Here is a 19,314-nt window from a genome sequence, read left to right as displayed (position 1 = left end):
TTATTGTTATTTGGAAGTTTACAATAAAAATCAGCAATGGTTCAGAAAATAAATCAGAAACTAGGTGTATGCATACAAAAGGAAGGGCTCCTATACAAACCATATTGGATCAGGCACCCTTTAGTTTGGTGGGCTTCTTTCACTAACCCCATGATGGCGAACCTATGGCACAGGTGGCATGCAGAGCCATTTGTGCCGGCACGCGAGCTGCAGGCAAACTTACCTCACTGCGCATGTGCGCACCTCACAGCTGATTTTCGGCCTCCCAAAGGCTTGAGGAAGGCTTCTGCAGACTTCTACAAACTTTGTAGGTAAAAATCTAACCCCATTTCGTCACTTCCGTTTCACTGAAAAGTTTTCAGAAAAGCAGGAAGTGATGAAATGGGGCTAGATTTCGGCCTACAAAGCTTGTAGAAGCCTGCAGAAGCCTTCCTCAAGCATTTGGGAGGCCGAAAAAGGCCTCAAACCAGCCGAAAATCAGCTATGAGGCGCAGTGCAGGTAAGGGGGCAGGTGGGGGGGATTGCACGCACATGCGTAGGGACCTGGGGGGGTGCGCATTGCCTTCTGGATGCTGGCATGCGAGCATGCAAGTGTGCACGCAATTTTTGGCACAGGAGCCCAAAAAGGTTAGCCACCACGGCCCTAACAATTCCTAGTTGCAATAGTACTTGCGGGGTGGGGGAGGGGTTAAGGTTTTCATCACATGTTATGATGGCCAATATTTTGGGCTTAATGAGTTCTGTTAGCTGCCATAGAACTCTTCCTAGCTCCCATAAGGAGCTAGTTTAACTAAAGGCCTTCAAAAGTATTTATGATATAAAGAAAGAAAAGAAAAAAATAATTTGAAGGAACATATTTATAAGACAAAGTGTTTACAAATTTGGAGTCTTCTGAGAATAAGGATAAATCCAAGGCTTTTACCACTAGCCATCACCAGCATGATTTTATATTTTAGATTGAGGGTAATTACAACAAGAAAGATTTAATTGCATTTGCTAATGTAGCACATTCAGACTAAGGAATTAGACTAAAGACACAGCATGAATTTGTTAAGGAAGATAGGAATTTACCACAGTTAATGTATTTTCAAATTGATGGAATAGTACAAAGTGATCTTAAGAAGGACATGACTCTGAGAAAGATTACAGGGTTTGACACACTCAGAATCAAGAGAAACTATTGGAATGCATTTTTAAATAGTTATTGAAATATGACGCAGAGACAGAATAAACTAAACATTGCTTGTTGAAGTGAATGCAAAATGTTAAAGATGTAATTACAGCAGCAAAATGGGAAAAAATAATAAAATTCATTCCAACTTATATAATTTAGGGGGAAATCGGTATAAAATCTGGGGTGGGATCCAAATATCTTTACTACCATTTCTGTGGGCGTGGCTAGGTGGGAGGTGGCCATGTGACTGGGTGGGCATGGCTTTTTTTGTGCAGCACCTACCCACCCCACACTCTGGTTATTTTTGCCTCCTGGGCCTCAGGGAAGCCTCCGGGCGGGGGTTGTTTTTGCTGCTAGGAGGCTTCCCTGGGGCCCAGGAAGGCAAAACACAGAGCATTGCGGGGGGGCACTTTGCAGTCATGCCCCTTTTTGCCTCCTGGGCCTCATGAAAGACTCCTGGGCGAAGCAGTAAGACAGCGAGGGGGATTCTGACACAGCTGATCGTCAGGAGGAAAAAAAAATACTGGTTCAGCCGAACTGGTAGCTGTTTTTTTACTTTGGCCGAACAGTAGCATGTTCGAACTGGTAGAATTGGGATAAACACTGTATAAACACTGTATAAAATGTATTATAGAAAGTATCCATCATTGATTACCTAGGTGGACAAATTATATAGTAAGTGCTAGAAATGCCACAGTCAAAAAGGAACATTATATCACGTCATGCTCATGCCAAAAAAAAAGCCCTCAGAAGTATTCAGAATTTTATACAATAAATTTGTATTAAAACCATAAGTATTTTTATTAACAATTTTTAAAATATAAATAAAAAGCATCATGATGTACTCAAGTAGTAACAACACAGTATTAAAATTGGCAAAAGGTTGGTAAAATGAAATTTGGCTGATGATACAAGATTGGAAGACCAAAATTGGGAATTTGCAACAATGAGAAAACAGACAATATATTATTCATAAAAAGTTTAACTGAATGTGAGCAGGAATGGCTTATTTATACATAACAAGCTACACAGCAAGACAAAATTATGCACTTGGAATATGTTTTCTAGGGAAAAAAATTAAAGATCAATTAAAAATGATTGAATGACTTAAAATATAAGCAACAACCTCCAATGTTTAATGTTTAATCATAAATATTTAAGTAATGGTTAGTGGTTGAAAAAAATGGAAAAGAAGGGGGAAATGTGCTAATGAAAACGGTTTTTACAATTTTCTCTTATGTTTCATTCCTTATTTTGTGTGTGTGTGCGCATGCACATGCGTTTTTGTGTGTGTGTCTTCTGGTATTTTTATTTCTGTGCAGGTTTTTGGCTAAGCTTATATAATAAAATATAAATATGCAGTATGTATACATGCATGTATTTTGATTTTCATTAGCCTAAATAACTCTAATTTTCATTTCCCTTTATTTCCAGGGGTGCTTTCCAGACTGGCCAGGGTCCTCTGGATGCACAAGTGAAGCTTTTGGAATTTACCCTTGAGCAGAATTTTGAAGTCGTTTCAGTGAGCACCATTTCCGCTGTCGTTGAATCCATCACATTTCTAGTGCACCATTACATTACATGTACCGACAAAGTAATGTCTCGTAGTGGTTCTGACAGTTCAGTGGGTGCCCGAGCATGTTTTGGAGGCCTCTTTGCTAACATCATCCGGCCAGGAGATGCCAAAGCAGTCTGTGGAGAGATGACAAGGGATCAGCTCATGTTTGATTTGCTCAAGTTGGTCAATATCCTGGTTCAGCTGCCTCTTTCAAGCAACAGAGAATATAGTGCTCGGGCTCAGGTGGCCAGCAGCACCATGGACAGCGTCTCCGATGAAGAAAAGGTTTCTGGTGGAAAAGATAGCAGTGGAAACAGTGGGAGTACTCAAGGCTCCACTGTCTATGTAGCTGATCTAGTCTTAGCAAACCAACAAATTATGAGCCAGATTCTGTCTGCTCTGGGCCAATGTAATAGCAGTGCTATGGCAATGATCATTGGTAGGTATTTTAATTATGCATGTATATCATTTCTGTATCCTGCTTAACCATCTCAAAAGAGCAGAGCAGCTTGTGTGCAATTCTTAGATAATGCATAATGCTGCCTGCTGTCATCCCAGCTACACCCATATTTAAATACGTTAGCTCTAGAGTTTTTGTTTGTAAGAATATTCTGTATTTCAAATATTTTTATGTAACCTAAATGAATGAATGATTGATCATGTGCGATCAAGACATTTTTTTACTCCTAACAACTACGCAGACAGATAAGCTGGAATAGCTCAGTTAGAATTGAAAACAACACACATAAAAATCTGTGTTAAACCCTGTTCTTCCCCACATACCAATCAATCTCAAGTTTTCCTTTAAAATTTATTTTTAAAAAATGAAGGATGATGTGCAATAATTAGAAAAATATCCATATCAAATATAGAAATATAATACAAATAATAGAATAAAATTCAATAGCCAATTAAGCAGAATAAAACCAAACAAAACAGAAAGAGAAACTGAATACTTTTCTTTTAAAATGCTTTAGCAAACATGTATTCATTAGATACACATTCCACTTTTCTTCCAGAAATTCAAAATGGCATAAGTAGTATTTCATCCTTCAATTTATATCCTCAGTAACAACTTTGCAGCTACCTGTGAAGTGGCTTGAGCTGACCAGCCCAAAGTCACCAAGGGAACCTCCATGGTTCCTGGTCCATCTGAATGTCTTTCCCTATTCCTAATCCACCAGTTTAATAACAATACCATACTGTCTCTTAATCTGGCACTGGAAAGACTACAAAGTTTGTAGCAGTCAAATGGTCTTGAAAACATTCTAGAGTTGTTTTACTACATAAAATGTTATTGACTTCTATGAAATACATAGAATACATCAGAGAGAGAGGCAGAGGCAGAGGGAGAATGAATTCAGTTTCCACCCATACTGAGTCGAAGTACTTACTACGTAATTGACTCAGAATATGATGTCTTAATATGTGAATGGATATGTTTGTCTCAGTGGTCTCTTAGTCAGCTTGTGCATGTTCAGAAAGAAGATCAAGAAGATAGATTTTGAGAGGGAAAGGTCCCACTCTTATACAACAGTGTGAAAAATAATATAATATACTTATTGCTATTTTCTGCCCATTGAAACCTACAAAACTGCACTGGCAATGTTATTATAAATCCACTTTTGCCTTTTTGTTTTGTCATTAACACGCATGATAGTGAAATAGGAGTATGCTAAACTTACTGTCCTGTGTGCTATTTGTCCTTCAACAAAAAAACATGAGTTGATAATTTTATATTATTTTTTGGGGAAAGGTAGAAAGATTATCTTAAATTAAATGGATAATGTTATCTTAAATATTTCACTGTTTCCCAGTGTCTTCAGATTTATGCAATTTCTTATATGCTAGGGGCCAGTGGTTTACATCTTACAAAACATGAGAATTTTCATGGAGGATTGGATGCCATATCAGTTGGAGATGGATTATTTACTATATTAACAACACTCAGTAAAAAGGCTACAACGGTGCAAGTGATGCTTCAGCCAATTCTTACCTACATGGCCTGTGGGTATATGGGGAGACAAGTAAGCGTTCAAAGTATTACCTTGTAATTAATTTCTGATCCTCTGTCTCTGCTGAAGGCTTAGGGAAGTTGTTTGGACTGCTGATTACAGTCTTTTCTGTGTTATAAACTTGAACTGAATTAAATAGGGAGAAGGAAAAGAAGCAATGAATGCTTAATCTAAATCTGGTGAGCTAACTTCATTGCTCTTTTAGTTCTTTCCAGTGAGTTCTCTTTTATTAAACATGGAGGACTCCTTTAAATGACACTGAGATGAAAATGTTAACTGACACTTTACTAATATAAACTGTAGACATTATTCTTTGCAATAGAAATAATGGGTATTGACAGATTTGTTTCACTGCTTTTCAGTTAACTTCAAACTGAATTTTAGTTTCAGGGGAAAAAAACCAGTTCAGATATTGGGAGAATTGTGTTCTTTCATTTATTTTAATTGTTTAAACAGCCATAGAAATAGCCATAGAAATAGATCATTTTCCTCTGTAGCATGACGTCAACATATTTAACTAACTTATCAATTGATTATGTACATCTAGGTAAATGTGTGTGCGTTGTTGTTTTTTTGTATTTCCACTAGGGTTCTCTTGCCACTTGCCAATTGTCTGAACCTTTGCTATGGTTCATTTTAAGAGTGCTGGATACCAATGAGGCACTGAAAGTTTTTCATGATATGGGTAAGGATCTTATTTTCCATATTCTATAAATATATGGAAATTACAATCAAAGCAATCAAAATTACAACCAGAACAGATTTGCCTATGAACTATATGGCTCCTTCTGTCCCTATGCAGCCTTCCCAATTTGTGTACTTCAGACTGCACTTTTGCTCTAACAGTTTTTGACTATTAAAAGAACAGGAGAAAGGGAGGGAACATGTGAGGGGAAATAGTTGCAAAGAGGCTGGTCTCAAATATGGTTTAAATCCTGACCAAGGAATTTTGAATATCCTCTTTTTGTGTAGGCATAATTTTTCCAGATTTTTAATAAACTGTACTCAGCTTTTTGTCAAAACTGTTTAAATTGTAACCAATCATATTGTTATTCTCAGGATTTATTGGCTTTCTTTCTTAGGAGGTGTTCAGCTCATTTGCAATAACATGGTGACCAGTACCAGAGCCATTGTAAATACAGCAAGAAGCATGGTTTCAACTATTATGAAGTTCTTAGACTCTGGCCCTAGCAAGGGAACAGATGGTACTTTGAAAGCAAGAGTACTAGCTTCTGAGCCTGATAATGCAGAAGGAATCCACAATTTTGCACCATTGGGTAAGTTATGTACATAGCTTGGTATGATTTTGAAACACATACAGGTTTCGTGGAATAGAATATGTTGCCAGGTTTGAGGAAAACTCAGATTTTCCAAAATAATATTAAATATTTCAGGTATCATGAAATAGGTTGTCTGAAATTCTGAACCAGGATTTTCAATACAAAATTATATATTCAAAAATTTATAAGAACTATACAGAATTATCTAGTCTTTGGCTAAGATTTGATATAACACAAAAACAGATTTGGCAGGGTCCTTGGAGATCTTCTAGTCCAACCCTTTGCTCAAGCAGGAAACCCTATACCATATCAATCTCTTACACAGAGAAAAACATGGAGAGATTACATTGTAACTGTTTCACCATTAAATTTGATTTACATATGTTTTAGTCAGGTTCTAGTAAGTGTTTAGAGCATCAGTTGTATGGCAGCTCAGATAAGAACATGATTTAAAGTCATCGCATTTAAGCATAGCTTTTTGGAATTAAAATCACTCGATGTTCCTCGTTTCATTGTAGCTAAAAATATTTAAACACATTAGCATTTTTAAAAAATTTCTGTTCTCACAGTGACCAAGATTCCCATTATGCTTTTTGGTTCAGAAATGTTCTCATTTTTTGTGTATTTGCTTTATGTGATAATCATTAGGAAAAATCTATCTTTGAAAAAGACTTTAGGAATGTAACATATTTTTAAAAGCTGTTTAGTGTCTCCCCAACACCACTGAAAAAAAACATTTCCAGAGACTTGTGCTTCAAATTTATATGTACCCAGTTTCCCCAACAATACAGCCTCCCCCAATAGGAAGTCCCAGCATGTTTTATAAGCATAAAATGAAATTAAGCCCCTCCCCCCAAATTAAGGCCTATATTAAAACATGCGAAATGGGGGGGGGAAATGGCAGGTGGGGGGCTTGCCATTAGGAAGTACTTTTGTTGCACACCCGGATATGGTGCTGCCTCCATTGACCCTGATACAAAGTGCCCCACGAACGCCGAGGTCAACATCCAAGCTGTTGCCGCCCGCCCGCCTGAAGATGCAAGTGGGAGGAATTAAGTCACCCCTGAAAAGACAGCCTAGCCATTTGGGGGCTCAAAAAAAAAAAAAAGACCCGGCCTTATTATATGAGAAACACGGCAGTGTTTTTTATTGTTTAATGGTATTTTTAAAGATGGGAGCAGACCATGTAATTAGATGCTCTGTGTTCCCCTGAGATCACAAGTATTTCTCTGACAGTATGAAGCGTGATTGAAAATTAAGAACTTCTATTTAAGGTAATCGCAATTTATAAACATTTGCATTAAGTTTCTGTCATTTCTTACTCTCAGTGGGAAATATATAGAAATTGTCTGTTGTGAGGAATGCATTTACTATTGCGGTAATTTCTGTCAACTAGTAAGGGCAAAGATCATGTGACATATATTTTTGTCCTAGGCTTGATGCCAAGGAACTCCACTCCAAATTTTCCTTACCTTTCACCCAAGACAGCATTTTTTTTAATAGCCATCCTCTATAATATCTTCCCTTCTCCAGAATGGCCAGAAAATCAAGTTTACACTTTCTTATTTGTTCAGGCAGTCAAGTTCCACAGACAATTACTTCCAGCAGAAACGAATTTAAGTTGTTAGACACTTTGTGGGCTTATATATTCTGCCCCAAAACAATTAAATTTCTGATATCTGATAGATGGTCTTATGACAGCCCTCCTTTATAAAGTAATGGGGAGGCTTTTTCTTAAAAGACTTTGGTGAAAGGTGCCAGGAGAGCTTACTTGAAGAGTGTCATTGATTACAGGCTTTCTCTATATAGTATATCAGTTTAGGATAAAGATCACCTTTCAAAAATAAATTTTAAAATCTCCTTCTTTACAGTAGAGGTGGGCCACTCTTTCTCTAAGCATTCATCAGTTGCCATTTTATTCATTCTGGAGAATAGAGTATAGAGAATTATCCATTCTCAAATCTTGCTGCCTGATTTGATTAACCTGTATCTCTCTACTATGCATACACTCAAACTCAGTCACAGTCAATACTTGGAAGGATATGATGTAAATGCACAAAGCCTAAAATAAAGATCTAAATTACATTATGTCTGCCTAACTACGCAATAAAGTTAAGCCTTATGATGCCTTTTTCACACCAAGTCAGAAGGAACCTTCATGTGAACTGTGTAGCATTATCATTTTTAATGGAAGTGAAATACTCACTACTTGACATCACACGTATACTGTAATATTTATTTATTCTAGTTGCATATAAAGAACAGTGAGTAAAATATATGTAGCCACAAATGGAGTTTAACTGCTTGCCTGTGGGCCACACAGATATTAATTTTTTCTCTTCTCCTTTGGCTTTTTGATAATTTTCAAGTTATCTGGAATATTTTTACATTAATGGCAATTATTTATTGAAGGCTCAATTACGTCAAGTAGTCCTACAGCCCAGCCTGCTGAAGTATTGCTGCAGGCAACTCCACCACATCGAAGGGCTCGATCTGCCGCTTGGTCTTACATCTTTCTACCTGAGGAAGCCTGGTGTGACCTTACAATTCATCTCCCTGCTGCAGTGTTGCTAAAAGAAATACATATTCAACCACATCTTGCCTCTCTTGCAAGTAGGTATCTTCACAATATCTGCTTTGTTGTTGAACAGTAAAGAAAGTCTTTTGAAATGATATTATTTGAAATGTGTGAAAATAAGAGTGCTGTTAACACAATCTGATTCTAGGGTCCATCTTAAAAAACTGAAACAATAAATCAACTTGCTGGGCCTATGCCAAATAATGTGCAGTTTTAAATCTGTTGTAAAATTCATACTTGGAAGAAAGGGTGTATCTTAAAAGATCTGACAAAGTTCTAGGAGCTAAAGCGGACAACTTTCAAGATTCTTATACTCATTATCAACATAATGCAGGAAACAAATAAGAAATTAAAAGTCCTATGATAAAAAGAAACATAGCTATAAATAGTTTACATCAAAACTATTCACAATACACTATTTCTCCATACCTTTCAGTCCTCCAATCCATCCATGCTTCTGTTATGTTTATACACAATACCATTCTAAATGTAGAATAATGATTTTTTTTCTTTAGTGTTAATTTTCTTGGAGAAAGAAACTCTATACATTTAATAATTTATAACAACATTGATGTACCTTTTTAAATTTGACCTATACATACCAGCTACTTCTCTATTGGTTTTGAGTAACCTAAAAACTATCTTAAGATATTTGGTCCTCCCTTTCGTTATAGTTTTACCTACTTCCTAATTTTGAGAAGATTCCTATATCTAGTCAGTTGCAGACATTAATAGCAGCCATTTGTTTCTGATAATCTCAATACTTGTTTTTTTACAAAGCTTAGTATTTTAGGGTTATAATTCCCTCTTCCCTTTGTTAGTTCCATAACCAACTGTTCCAGGTGCTATGAGTGTGTGCAGACATATGTCACAAGATTTCATGGTTTTACTTATGCAACAGCATACAGGCTTATATACCACCCTATAGTCTTTTACAGCATTCTGTGAGCAGGTCACAATGTAAGCATTACTTGTATATTGCCCCCAACAATCTGGATCTTTATTTTACTGACCTTGGAAAGATGGAAGGCTATTGCTATTCTATATGTGAATGTTTGTATTTATTTCATGTTTTAAAATAATGAAATTGATGCCTGTAAATTTTGCTCTACATATAAATATATGTGAACACTCCTATCTCTATAGCATGCCCTTCTTCGGTATCTGTTGAAATAAGTGCAGATGGGGTGAACATGTTACCTTTGTCAACACCTGTTATCACAAGTGGTCTTACCTACATAAAAATACAGCTTGTGAAAGCTGAAGTTGCCTCAGCTGTGTGTCTTCGCCTTCATCGCCCACGTGATGCTAGCACTTTAGGACTATCTCAGATTAAACTACTTGGACTCACTGCCTTTGGTAACACTTCGTCTGCAACAGTCAATAATCCATTCCTTCCTTCTGAAGACCAGGTATCTAAAACAAGGTATGTTTTATCAGTAGAGATATCAGATTAATTCATTTTTCCTATGTGAAACAATTTTGCTATTTTATAAGACTTAATGGATATTATTATTCATGCTGTCCCTCCAGCAAACCTCGGGCTTAGCACGGGAGTGGGAGTTGTGTGGACTTATGCCGACCCACATTTCTCTAAATATCATTCCAAGTATGACATTCAGGCTTGGAAATAGATTTCCAGTTGCAGTTTTAATACAGACTGCATCTGTTCGTGTAATGGCACTTGAGAAAGACGTTGGGAGACAGAGCAAAGAGACTCCACCTAGGGAATGAACATATAAGAGACTGCATAGCCCACAACTGGATAAGCGGGTGGGGCAAGATGCTGAGAAGAGACCCTAATTTCTCAGGCAGTAATGAAGATGGTGAGAGAAGTGTATTTTCAGGCTTGCAAGATTCTGTCAATGTAGTTTCATAATAAAGTAGAAATAGCTTATCTAAGCATCTCCTGTATGGTCTACCTAGTAAGACTGACAGTCCCCTGTGGCGACTAGACTTCAACAAACATTTGAATGTTTTTGAAGTTTGTTGGATTAATATGTAAGCCTTTAATGGTTATTGTCCCTCCTTTTATACCTTTGTCTGTTTTAAGAAATCTAATTAGATTTGGGAAATAACCGTAAATAATTATTTTCTGTTCGGGAAGCATTGGATTATAAATTTAGGCCTCAGAGACAATTTGGAAGGCATGAAGAATCAAATTTCTGACAAGCAAGTCCAGAGGAGGGTTTTTTTTTTTAACCTCTGTACTTTTCAAATTTGGATTTTGAAGTTTCACACCATTCTCATTGTACCTTGTACCAAGGGGGCCTGTAACATAAACAATCCTAGCCTGTAATTTTGATTTGAAGAGGGTTAACCCTAACCCTAACTTCAGAACTTCAAGTCTACATATTTCAACAGAGGGTTTTTCTTTCAAAACTAATACTAATTATTTTCATATATTTTTAATAAATTGGATAAACCTGCAGGGGTGGGGGAACAGTACTTTTGGTTTTGCACTTCAACTTACATAATAATTATGTTTTGTGTTGAAGTCAAGATGGAATCTGTTTTAATTATGCTTCTGTCTTTTTCAGCATTGGATGGTTAAGGCTGCTGCATCATTGCCTCACTCACATAAGTGATTTAGAAGGAATGATGGCTAGTGCTGCAGCACCTACTGCCAACCTGTTGCAGACATGTGCTGCTCTCCTGATGTCACCATACTGTGGCATGCACTCTCCAAATATTGAGGCTGTGCTTGTAAAAATTGGGCTTCAGTCCACTAAAATAGGCCTCAAGCTAATTGACATTCTTTTAAGAAATTGTTCTGCCTCTGGGAGTGACCCTACAGGTAAGAGAATAGTTTGATCTCTTTCTAGTTTTAAGCTTTGTGAGGCCTCTGCTCACAAAAAGGAAGTCATATTAGTAGATTATCATGCATTTACATATAGTGAGATTTGAAAATTTGTCTTGATTTTTCCAGTTTGGTAGCTATGTTTTCAAACTAATTATCACCAGTAAAAACTTGGAAAAATAGTGTCTTTCTTAATTAAAACTATTAAAATATCTTGGCAGACCAATGAATTATATGTTGTATTACCCTTAGTAAAAAAAAATTTTTTTTGTTTATATGAGAAGATTTGAATAGCCCTTTACTTTTTGGAAGATTAAATGGCCTGTCTTCTGACTCCACAATTGACATTCTCTATCAGCTTGGGACGACTCAGGACCCTGGAACAAAAGAAAGGTAAATATTTTCTTGAGTTCTATAGATTGTACCCTTCCTTCCGTCTTTACAAACATATCTCTGTAATTTAATTTGGATGCAGCCATTTTGTATGCATAATTGCAGTACTGCAATACATACATACATACATACATACGTGTGTGTGTGTGTGTGTGTGTGTGTGTGTGTGTGTGTGTGTGTATGGCATTCAGCTTTGTTCGGGTATTTTCCCACGTCATTGTAGTTGTGCTTTTAAAGTTGTAGCAACGTTTCGGCAGAATCTCATCTGCCATCATCAGGAACACTATACAGAAGCCTGATGATGGCAGATGAGATTCTGCCGAAACGTTGCCGTATGCCATACATACATACATACACACATATATACGTATATATATATTGCTTATTTGAACTTCAGCCAAGGGAAACTAATAAATTTGGCATTTGGGAATTAGAACAAAATTTGCTTTTATTTGGCAGTATAGCTAGCATCCTCCTTTTTGACTTTGAGTTTCTTGTCAATAAGATAAAGTATACTAAAATTCCAAAGGTTAGGAGTGGATAAACTATGTGTGAGCAGCTTGTATGTGTGTACCACTGGACATAAAAAAAGATATAAAAGCCAGAAAAATTAATTCTTGCAATATTGTTTGATTGTTGTAAGATATCCAGAATCATTGAAAGTCAGGCACCTTACAAGTTTAATAAATGGTGGTTGGTCACACAGCCAGATATTTAGACTGGATTTGACATGTTTATCCACCTATGAAGTCTTTCTCAAGAACCTACAATAGACAGATATTTTTATTGAATTGTTTTGAAATAATTTTCAGTTTGAGATTATTTTTAGTTTGTGTGCTGGTTTAAAATTTGTTTTGTCTCCTAAACTCTTACTCATATTTTCTGAAAACTGTTTCACAGTATTGTTGCTATGTATTATTGAAGTGCTATTGTGGTTTTTTGTGCTTTTGTTTTTTTTCTATGTGTGCCACCAAGAGTCATTTTGATAGTGGCAACATAGAAATACATTCAACAAATATACCTCAAAAGGTTCCTACCTTCATAGCCTTCCAGAAAGCTGTGAAAACTTGTTTATCCCAGATATTAGGCTAGAATGGGGAGGAACTGATGGATATTAGGCCACTATGGTGGGGAGTGACATTACTGTTTGAATTGATTTTCTGATGAGCTGCTTATTATATATAAGACAGGTGGTCATATAAGCTTTACAAATAAATAAATATTCCTACCAAATGTGTTCATAATGTATTTCCATCTTCTAGAATTCAAGCTTTGTTGAAATGGGTCAGTGATTCTGCAAGAGTTGCAGCGATGAAAAAAAGTGGTCGAGTTAACTATGTCTGTCCAAACAGTTCAACAAGAGAATACGGTCTTCTCATGCCATCTCCTTCACATTTGCATTGTGTAGCAGCAATTTTATGGCATAGCTATGAATTGCTTGTGGAATATGACTTGCCAGCATTGTTGAACAGAGAACTCTTTGAGTAAGTAGCCTATGTATTAGTTTAGAGATCTGGATTAGAGCTTCATGTGTTTTTTTTTTTAATCTCTGCAATGCTTGAGTGCCACAAACACACAAGGGCTCAAACATAAATTGCTGATGTAACTGCATCCACAAAAGAAATGGCTTTCCCAATGAGACCACCGATCCTTTGCTCTTTATATGTAGGTTTTACTGATTTTTTCCCATACGTTTTGACAAAAAGCTAGTATAAGTAGTCCTCGACTTACAACCATTCATTTAGTGACCAATCAAAGTTACAACAGTACTGAAAAAAGTGACTTACGACTGTTTTTCACACTTGTTGCCATTGCAGTATCCCCATGATCACATGATCAATTCGGACCTTGACAAGTGATATGTATTTATGACCATTGCAGTGTCCCATGGTCATGTGGTCCCCTTTTACGACCTTTTGACAAAAATATCAATGAGGAAGCCAAATTCATTTAGCAACCATTTTACTAACTTAATAACCGTGGCAAGAAAGGTCATAACATGGGGCAAAACTCACTTAACTTTTGCTTAGCAACAGAAACTTGGCACTCAGTTGTGGTCATAAATCAAGGACCCCCACTGTAAATTTAAAAAAAACATACACAAAGCTACGTGACCGTCTGTTACAATGATTATCATTCAGAAATATGGACCTAGTTTTCCATAAACTTTCATAATCTAATAGGATTTTCCTGTTTGCTTGGGCAATGTATATACTCTGTATCTCTTGTAGAGGAATCTTTTCTGTTTTCACTTAAAATGTGGGCATTTTCAAAATGCAGATTCTGTACTAGTACAGGGCAATGGCAAGGGTTCTATAACTGCAATTCAAGGACAGGTTTATTTATCTACAAATTAGCTTTTCTTAGTAAGTGTTAATTTAAGAATTTCAGTTTAAAAATTTACATTTCTTAATTGGCAGGTCTAGTCCCTCTTAAGGCAGTGATTTATTTTGTGGCATAAAAAGGTATAAGAAAATTAACTGTACAAATATTTTCAGTAGGATGTGCATTCAAATAAACCCCAAGTTCTGAACAGAAATAGGGCGGTTTGGCCTGCATCTTCAGTTTCTTCAGATAATGAACAAGGAATTTGCAATAAGCTAGATCTGTAGCTAAGCCACAGGAAAACTTCATCAAATTTATAGAGCTTCAAAGTAATGTAAATTGGAGACAATAACAATTGAATTCAGGGCTAGCTTATATGTCATTAATATATTTGTTTTTCTAATTAGTTTTTTCTTTCTCCTTAGGTCTCTGTTTAATTGGTCCATGTCTCTTCCGTGCAATGTGGTTTTGAAGAAAGCTGTTGACAGTCTCCTTTGTTCAATGTGCCATATTCATCCAAGTTATTTTTCCTTACTTATGGGGTGGATGGGTATTACTCCTCCCCCTATCCAGTTGCAACACAGACTGTCTATGACAGATGACAGCAAAAAACAGGATCTATCTTCGTCTTTAACAGATGACTCTAAAAATGCACAAGCACCCCTTGCACTAACTGAATCGCACTTGGCCACTCTTGCTGCCTCATCACAGTCTCCTGAAGCTATTAAACAGCTATTGGACTCAGGGTTGCCCTCCCTCCTTGTAAGAAGCCTTGCAAGCTTTTGCTTTAACCATACTTCTGCCTCTGATTTCAGTGCGCCATCAACAGACAATTCCCAAGACAGGATCAGAAGGCACCACATTCCACAGCACTTTCATAAAATGCCCATCACAGCCGATTTAGTTGCTCCTGTACTCAGATTCTTGACAGATGTTGGAAACAGCAACCTTATGAAGGACTGGTTAGGTGGCTCTGAAGTCAATCCATTGTGGACGGCACTTTTATTTCTACTCTGCCATTCTGGTGCTACTTCTGGAGGACATGCTGCAGTGCCACAACAGAATAGTGCTAGACCTACTTTGCTTACTTCAGCTTCAGGAACAGGACTGACTACTCAGCAGAGAACAGCAATTGAAAATGCTACCGTTGCATTTTTCTTGCAGTGTATTTCTTGCCATCCTAATAATCAAAGATTGATGGCTCAGGTAACATAAAAATTAATCTGGATAGTCGATGTAGCATAAAAATATCACTTTAGCTGTATTTGAAGGACTGGTTGTGAGCTTCTTTTTTCTGAGCTTTCCTTGTGGTATGGCTAACTCTTCTATTCTGGCACCAATGATGAGATCAGAATTCAGTAAATGTGGTGCAGAACAACACAGTAACTTTACAGAATAAAGATCTTAGAACTGCTGAGATTCTTATGCTAGTGTATAACATGGGAAGCAACTTCAAGAACATACATAGCAATTGCAAATTTTACTACAGATCATAATGGGTTCTAGCTGTGTTAGAGATCGACAGTGGTCTGTTTCAAGGTCTAGGCACTAGGTAGGGTTGGAATAGCCCTTCTTACAGTGGAAAGTGAGTTTAGTGAAGTTCCTGAAGGTATACTCTGACTTAAGAGTTATAAAGGGAAAAAAGTAGTGAAACCAATAGATCAACAAATGTATGCCCTATTGTAGATACAACAAAATAAATATTCATAATTATAGCTCATGAATATTTATAACTCTCTGAATTTTTTCTTTCAATTCCTTTTATAGGTTCTTTGTGAACTCTTCCATTCCTCTCCTCAAAGAAGCAATCTCCCAACATCTGGAAATATTTCAGGGTTTATTAGAAGGCTTTTTTTGCAGCTGATGCTGGAGGATGAAAAAGTGACAATGTTTCTTCAGTCACCTTGCCCAGTAAGTTGTCTCTCCACATTCAGTAGTACCACTGCTGCCTACCCTCATTGCTAGGTAAAACTCACAGTAACTATAAAAATAAAAGTTCATCCTATCCATTCCTACTAAAAAGGAAATATTAAAATATATTTTCCAGCCATGGTGATGTAGATTAGCCTTGCCCAGCCAATAACTACATATTACACAGTTCTTTTACAATATACATAGTTATTACAATTTTATTCATAATCATAAATTCTGTAAATTGTCCATATGCATAATCCTGTTCTACATAATTCCTTATACTAAAATTTTGATAATAACCTTGAAATCATAAGGTGCAAAAGGAAGAGTGTATGCTTCTCACATCTTGATAAATCCTATATTTTACCATCTGTTAATATTAATTATGCCTCAATTACTAGTGTAATACATTTCCATGTTAATTACTTAATCCACTTGCCAATTCATTGCTCCTGAATAATGGGATCATCCCTATTGTTCATGTTCTTTGTTGTGTAGTGTGTGCTGTTCCTTCCATTTTCCTTTTCAAGTAAAGAAGTTTAGAACATCCATTTCATCTTGGTAAATGTTCACTGTAAATCACTGTAATAATCTGTTTCTGATCTTTTCTTTTTTGTAGTGCTTTAATAGAAACAGTACACCCTATTTCTTTTAATAACTCAAGGTCACAAAAACTGTGCACAAAGATTCTGTCCTTTTTAGAATTATTAATTAGGTAATATGGCAAACAGGGTGATGATAGAAGCGATGGTTGATGTTCAAGTCCTGGACTCTTTGTTTAGTTACTGTCTCAAGATAAAATCTGGGAATGGAATTCAGTTATACTGTACAAAATGATATTATGAGAATGTCCTAATTTAAATGTTTCTCATCTCATTTGTAAGCTGTTGAAATCCCCTGAATCAAATTGCATTCTATAACTAGCATCCATTGCAAGATCATTTGTTTTTGGGGTTCCTGGACAGGATATGCTTTTTGTTGCTATTGACAAATATCTCCAGTCACAGGCTTCCCCAAAAGAGAAAAAGTTTTCTGATCAAAAGAACTAATTTCCTCCTCCCCAGCCAGCCACTCCTCAAAACAAACTTTAATGCTACCTTTCCTGAAAGCTTACCCTGTCCAGGAATCCTCAAAACAAAAGATCTTTAAAGAAAAAGGAAGTGAACCAGGGTATTGAGTGCAGCTTCTTCCAAACTTGACTCAGGGCACAAGGATTTCATAGGCTGCCTCCCTGCTCGCTTTCTTTTTCTTTTTTTCCCCTCCTCATTATTTTTGGCCAAGCTTTGGAAAATGAAGCTATCCAGAAAAGCTCCTACCCATCCATTCTCAAGTATTGGAATGTTCAGTTTGCTGGAGTTTGATGTGTTCCTTTGGGACATGCTGCTCACTCATTGCTGGTGTGCTGCTCCTAAGAGGAGAGGAGAAGAGATAGTGCAAAAAGAGGGAGATGGGGAGGCAGTTCAGCATGCTGGATGCTTGGACAGGTTTGGAAAGGAGATGATAGGAACAGCTCAATTAAGTGTGCATAACGTATGGGAGAAGAGGCAGAAACGGGAAGAGAATGGGCATCTGTAGCTGATAAAGCTTCCGGATACTCTTCAAGGGCAGCTTCACGTAGACCATGCTGCAATAATCCAGTATGGGTGTGATTAGTGCATGAGTGACTATAAGCAGAGCCTGCCAATGCAGGAATGGACTGAATTGGTACACAAAGGCCCTCTCAGCCACCATTACATTGAGTAGGAGTTGTGAGTCTAAGGGGAATCTCAGATACTACACAAACACACACTATGAAATGTTTACAGCCTTTTTATTTCGAAATTCTTAAAACAACTTTATGTTTCTTAACTTTTAGCTGTATAAAGGTAGAATTAATGCTACCAGCCACATAATTCAACATCCAATGTTTGGGGCAGGACATAAGTTCCGTACTCTTCTCTTGCCAGTCTCAACAACACTGGCAGAGGTTCTTGATCGTGTATCAGGTAAGTTGCTTTTATAAATAGGTATTTTTTTGTTCTAGTCTTTGGAAAGTGTGTGTGTATGGGAGGGAGGGAGGGGGAGAGAGAGAGAGGCCTTTCATTGATGGATTTATACATAAAACAAATGGTTTTTTACTTCATGTATAAATTTATTGCTCAATACAGAATTTTCCATGGTGGAACGTATAATAAAAGGGTGTATTTATATTAGAGCTGAAGAGTATGTCTGTATCATTCTATAATACTCTTTATTTTAGCAGTCTTACAGCAGTTTCATTAAAGTGACTTAACATTTAAGAACCAGATACTGCCCAAAACTATCATATTTAGAAAGATGCTATAAATCGAGAAAAATATTTCAGCAATATATTACTACTAATTTAGAAGGCAGTGTAGCAACATGGGACCTGTTGGTTTGAATTACAACACCCATTATTCATAGTTAAAGGACAGAGGTGAGGTTTGCACAGAACAAATTTGACTGGCTTTAGAAATATACAATAATGTAATGAATATATTCAAGTTGCACCAAATCCACCTTATTTTCTTCCTGTTTATCACTGATATCAATACTGAATGAATCTTGTAATGTGTACATATTAGTGCTGTGCAAGACAAGCAAAAGAAGTACTTCACAATGCACACAGCACAAAAACACACCACCTCTCTTTGATTATAGTATCTCTTTTACAGGCTTACATGACTATGTTGGAAACTGTTCTTGGCCTTCTCTGCATGCATGTCCACATACAGCCACTTCATTTTTTTTGCAAAGCATCTCTTTCAAATACTTTCTACAACCCTAGTATGTGTGTGTGTACACCTTTAGATACATAAACAATAAAATAGTAATGTTTTCTACTTAATACAATATTTTGTTTCCAGATACTCCTAGTATAACAGCAAAATTAATTAGTGAACAAAAAGAAGACAAGGAAAAAAAGAATTACGAAGAAAAAGAGAAAGTTAAAGCAGACAGTGGGTTTCAGGACAATTACAGTGTTGTTGTTGCATCTGGTATGTCTAATTTTATATCAAGTTATCACACCTGATTGGGATAGTATGAGGAGTAGTAAACTAACTTTAATATTAAATTTAAAGCATCTTTTTAAAATAATGTCAGCTATCTTGATGCTTTGCATTCATTGACCATAAGATTGGAGCATGGTAATTTACAACTTACTGAATTAAAGTTATGCCATGTGTTCAAGCAAAGGTGAATGAGGCATTAGGTGTAACATTAGACAAAGGGAATCCCAAACATTTTTCATCATCACTAGAGTCTACAACTCTCT

The 19,314-nt window shown here is 36.6% G+C and overlaps 1 protein-coding gene across 10 annotated transcripts in view; it reads left to right on the top strand.

The window, feature by feature from the left end:
* Positions 1-19,314, top strand: part of BIRC6 (baculoviral IAP repeat containing 6) — a 147,639-nt gene that overhangs the window by 65,745 nt on the left and 62,580 nt on the right. For all 10 annotated transcript variants that reach the window (XM_026695516.2, XM_087935971.1, XM_026695517.2 and 7 more), the window contains 13 exons: positions 2,609-3,171; positions 4,584-4,759; positions 5,336-5,432; positions 5,830-6,024; positions 8,440-8,640; positions 9,752-10,031; positions 11,146-11,402; positions 11,690-11,798; positions 13,061-13,282; positions 14,549-15,329; positions 15,891-16,034; positions 17,893-18,022; positions 18,905-19,036. In XM_026695516.2, coding sequence (XP_026551301.1) covers positions 2,609-3,171; positions 4,584-4,759; positions 5,336-5,432; positions 5,830-6,024; positions 8,440-8,640; positions 9,752-10,031; positions 11,146-11,402; positions 11,690-11,798; positions 13,061-13,282; positions 14,549-15,329; positions 15,891-16,034; positions 17,893-18,022; positions 18,905-19,036 — 3,287 coding nt within the window. The remainder of the gene's footprint in view (positions 1-2,608; positions 3,172-4,583; positions 4,760-5,335; positions 5,433-5,829; positions 6,025-8,439; positions 8,641-9,751; positions 10,032-11,145; positions 11,403-11,689; positions 11,799-13,060; positions 13,283-14,548; positions 15,330-15,890; positions 16,035-17,892; positions 18,023-18,904; positions 19,037-19,314) is intronic.

The sequence above is a fragment of the Pseudonaja textilis genome, chromosome 1, assembly GCF_049901715.1.
Source record: "Pseudonaja textilis isolate UNSWEBS1 chromosome 1, rPseTex1.2, whole genome shotgun sequence".
Taxonomy (NCBI): domain Eukaryota; kingdom Metazoa; phylum Chordata; class Lepidosauria; order Squamata; family Elapidae; genus Pseudonaja; species Pseudonaja textilis.
This window is presented reverse-complemented; position numbering and strand designations above follow the sequence as displayed.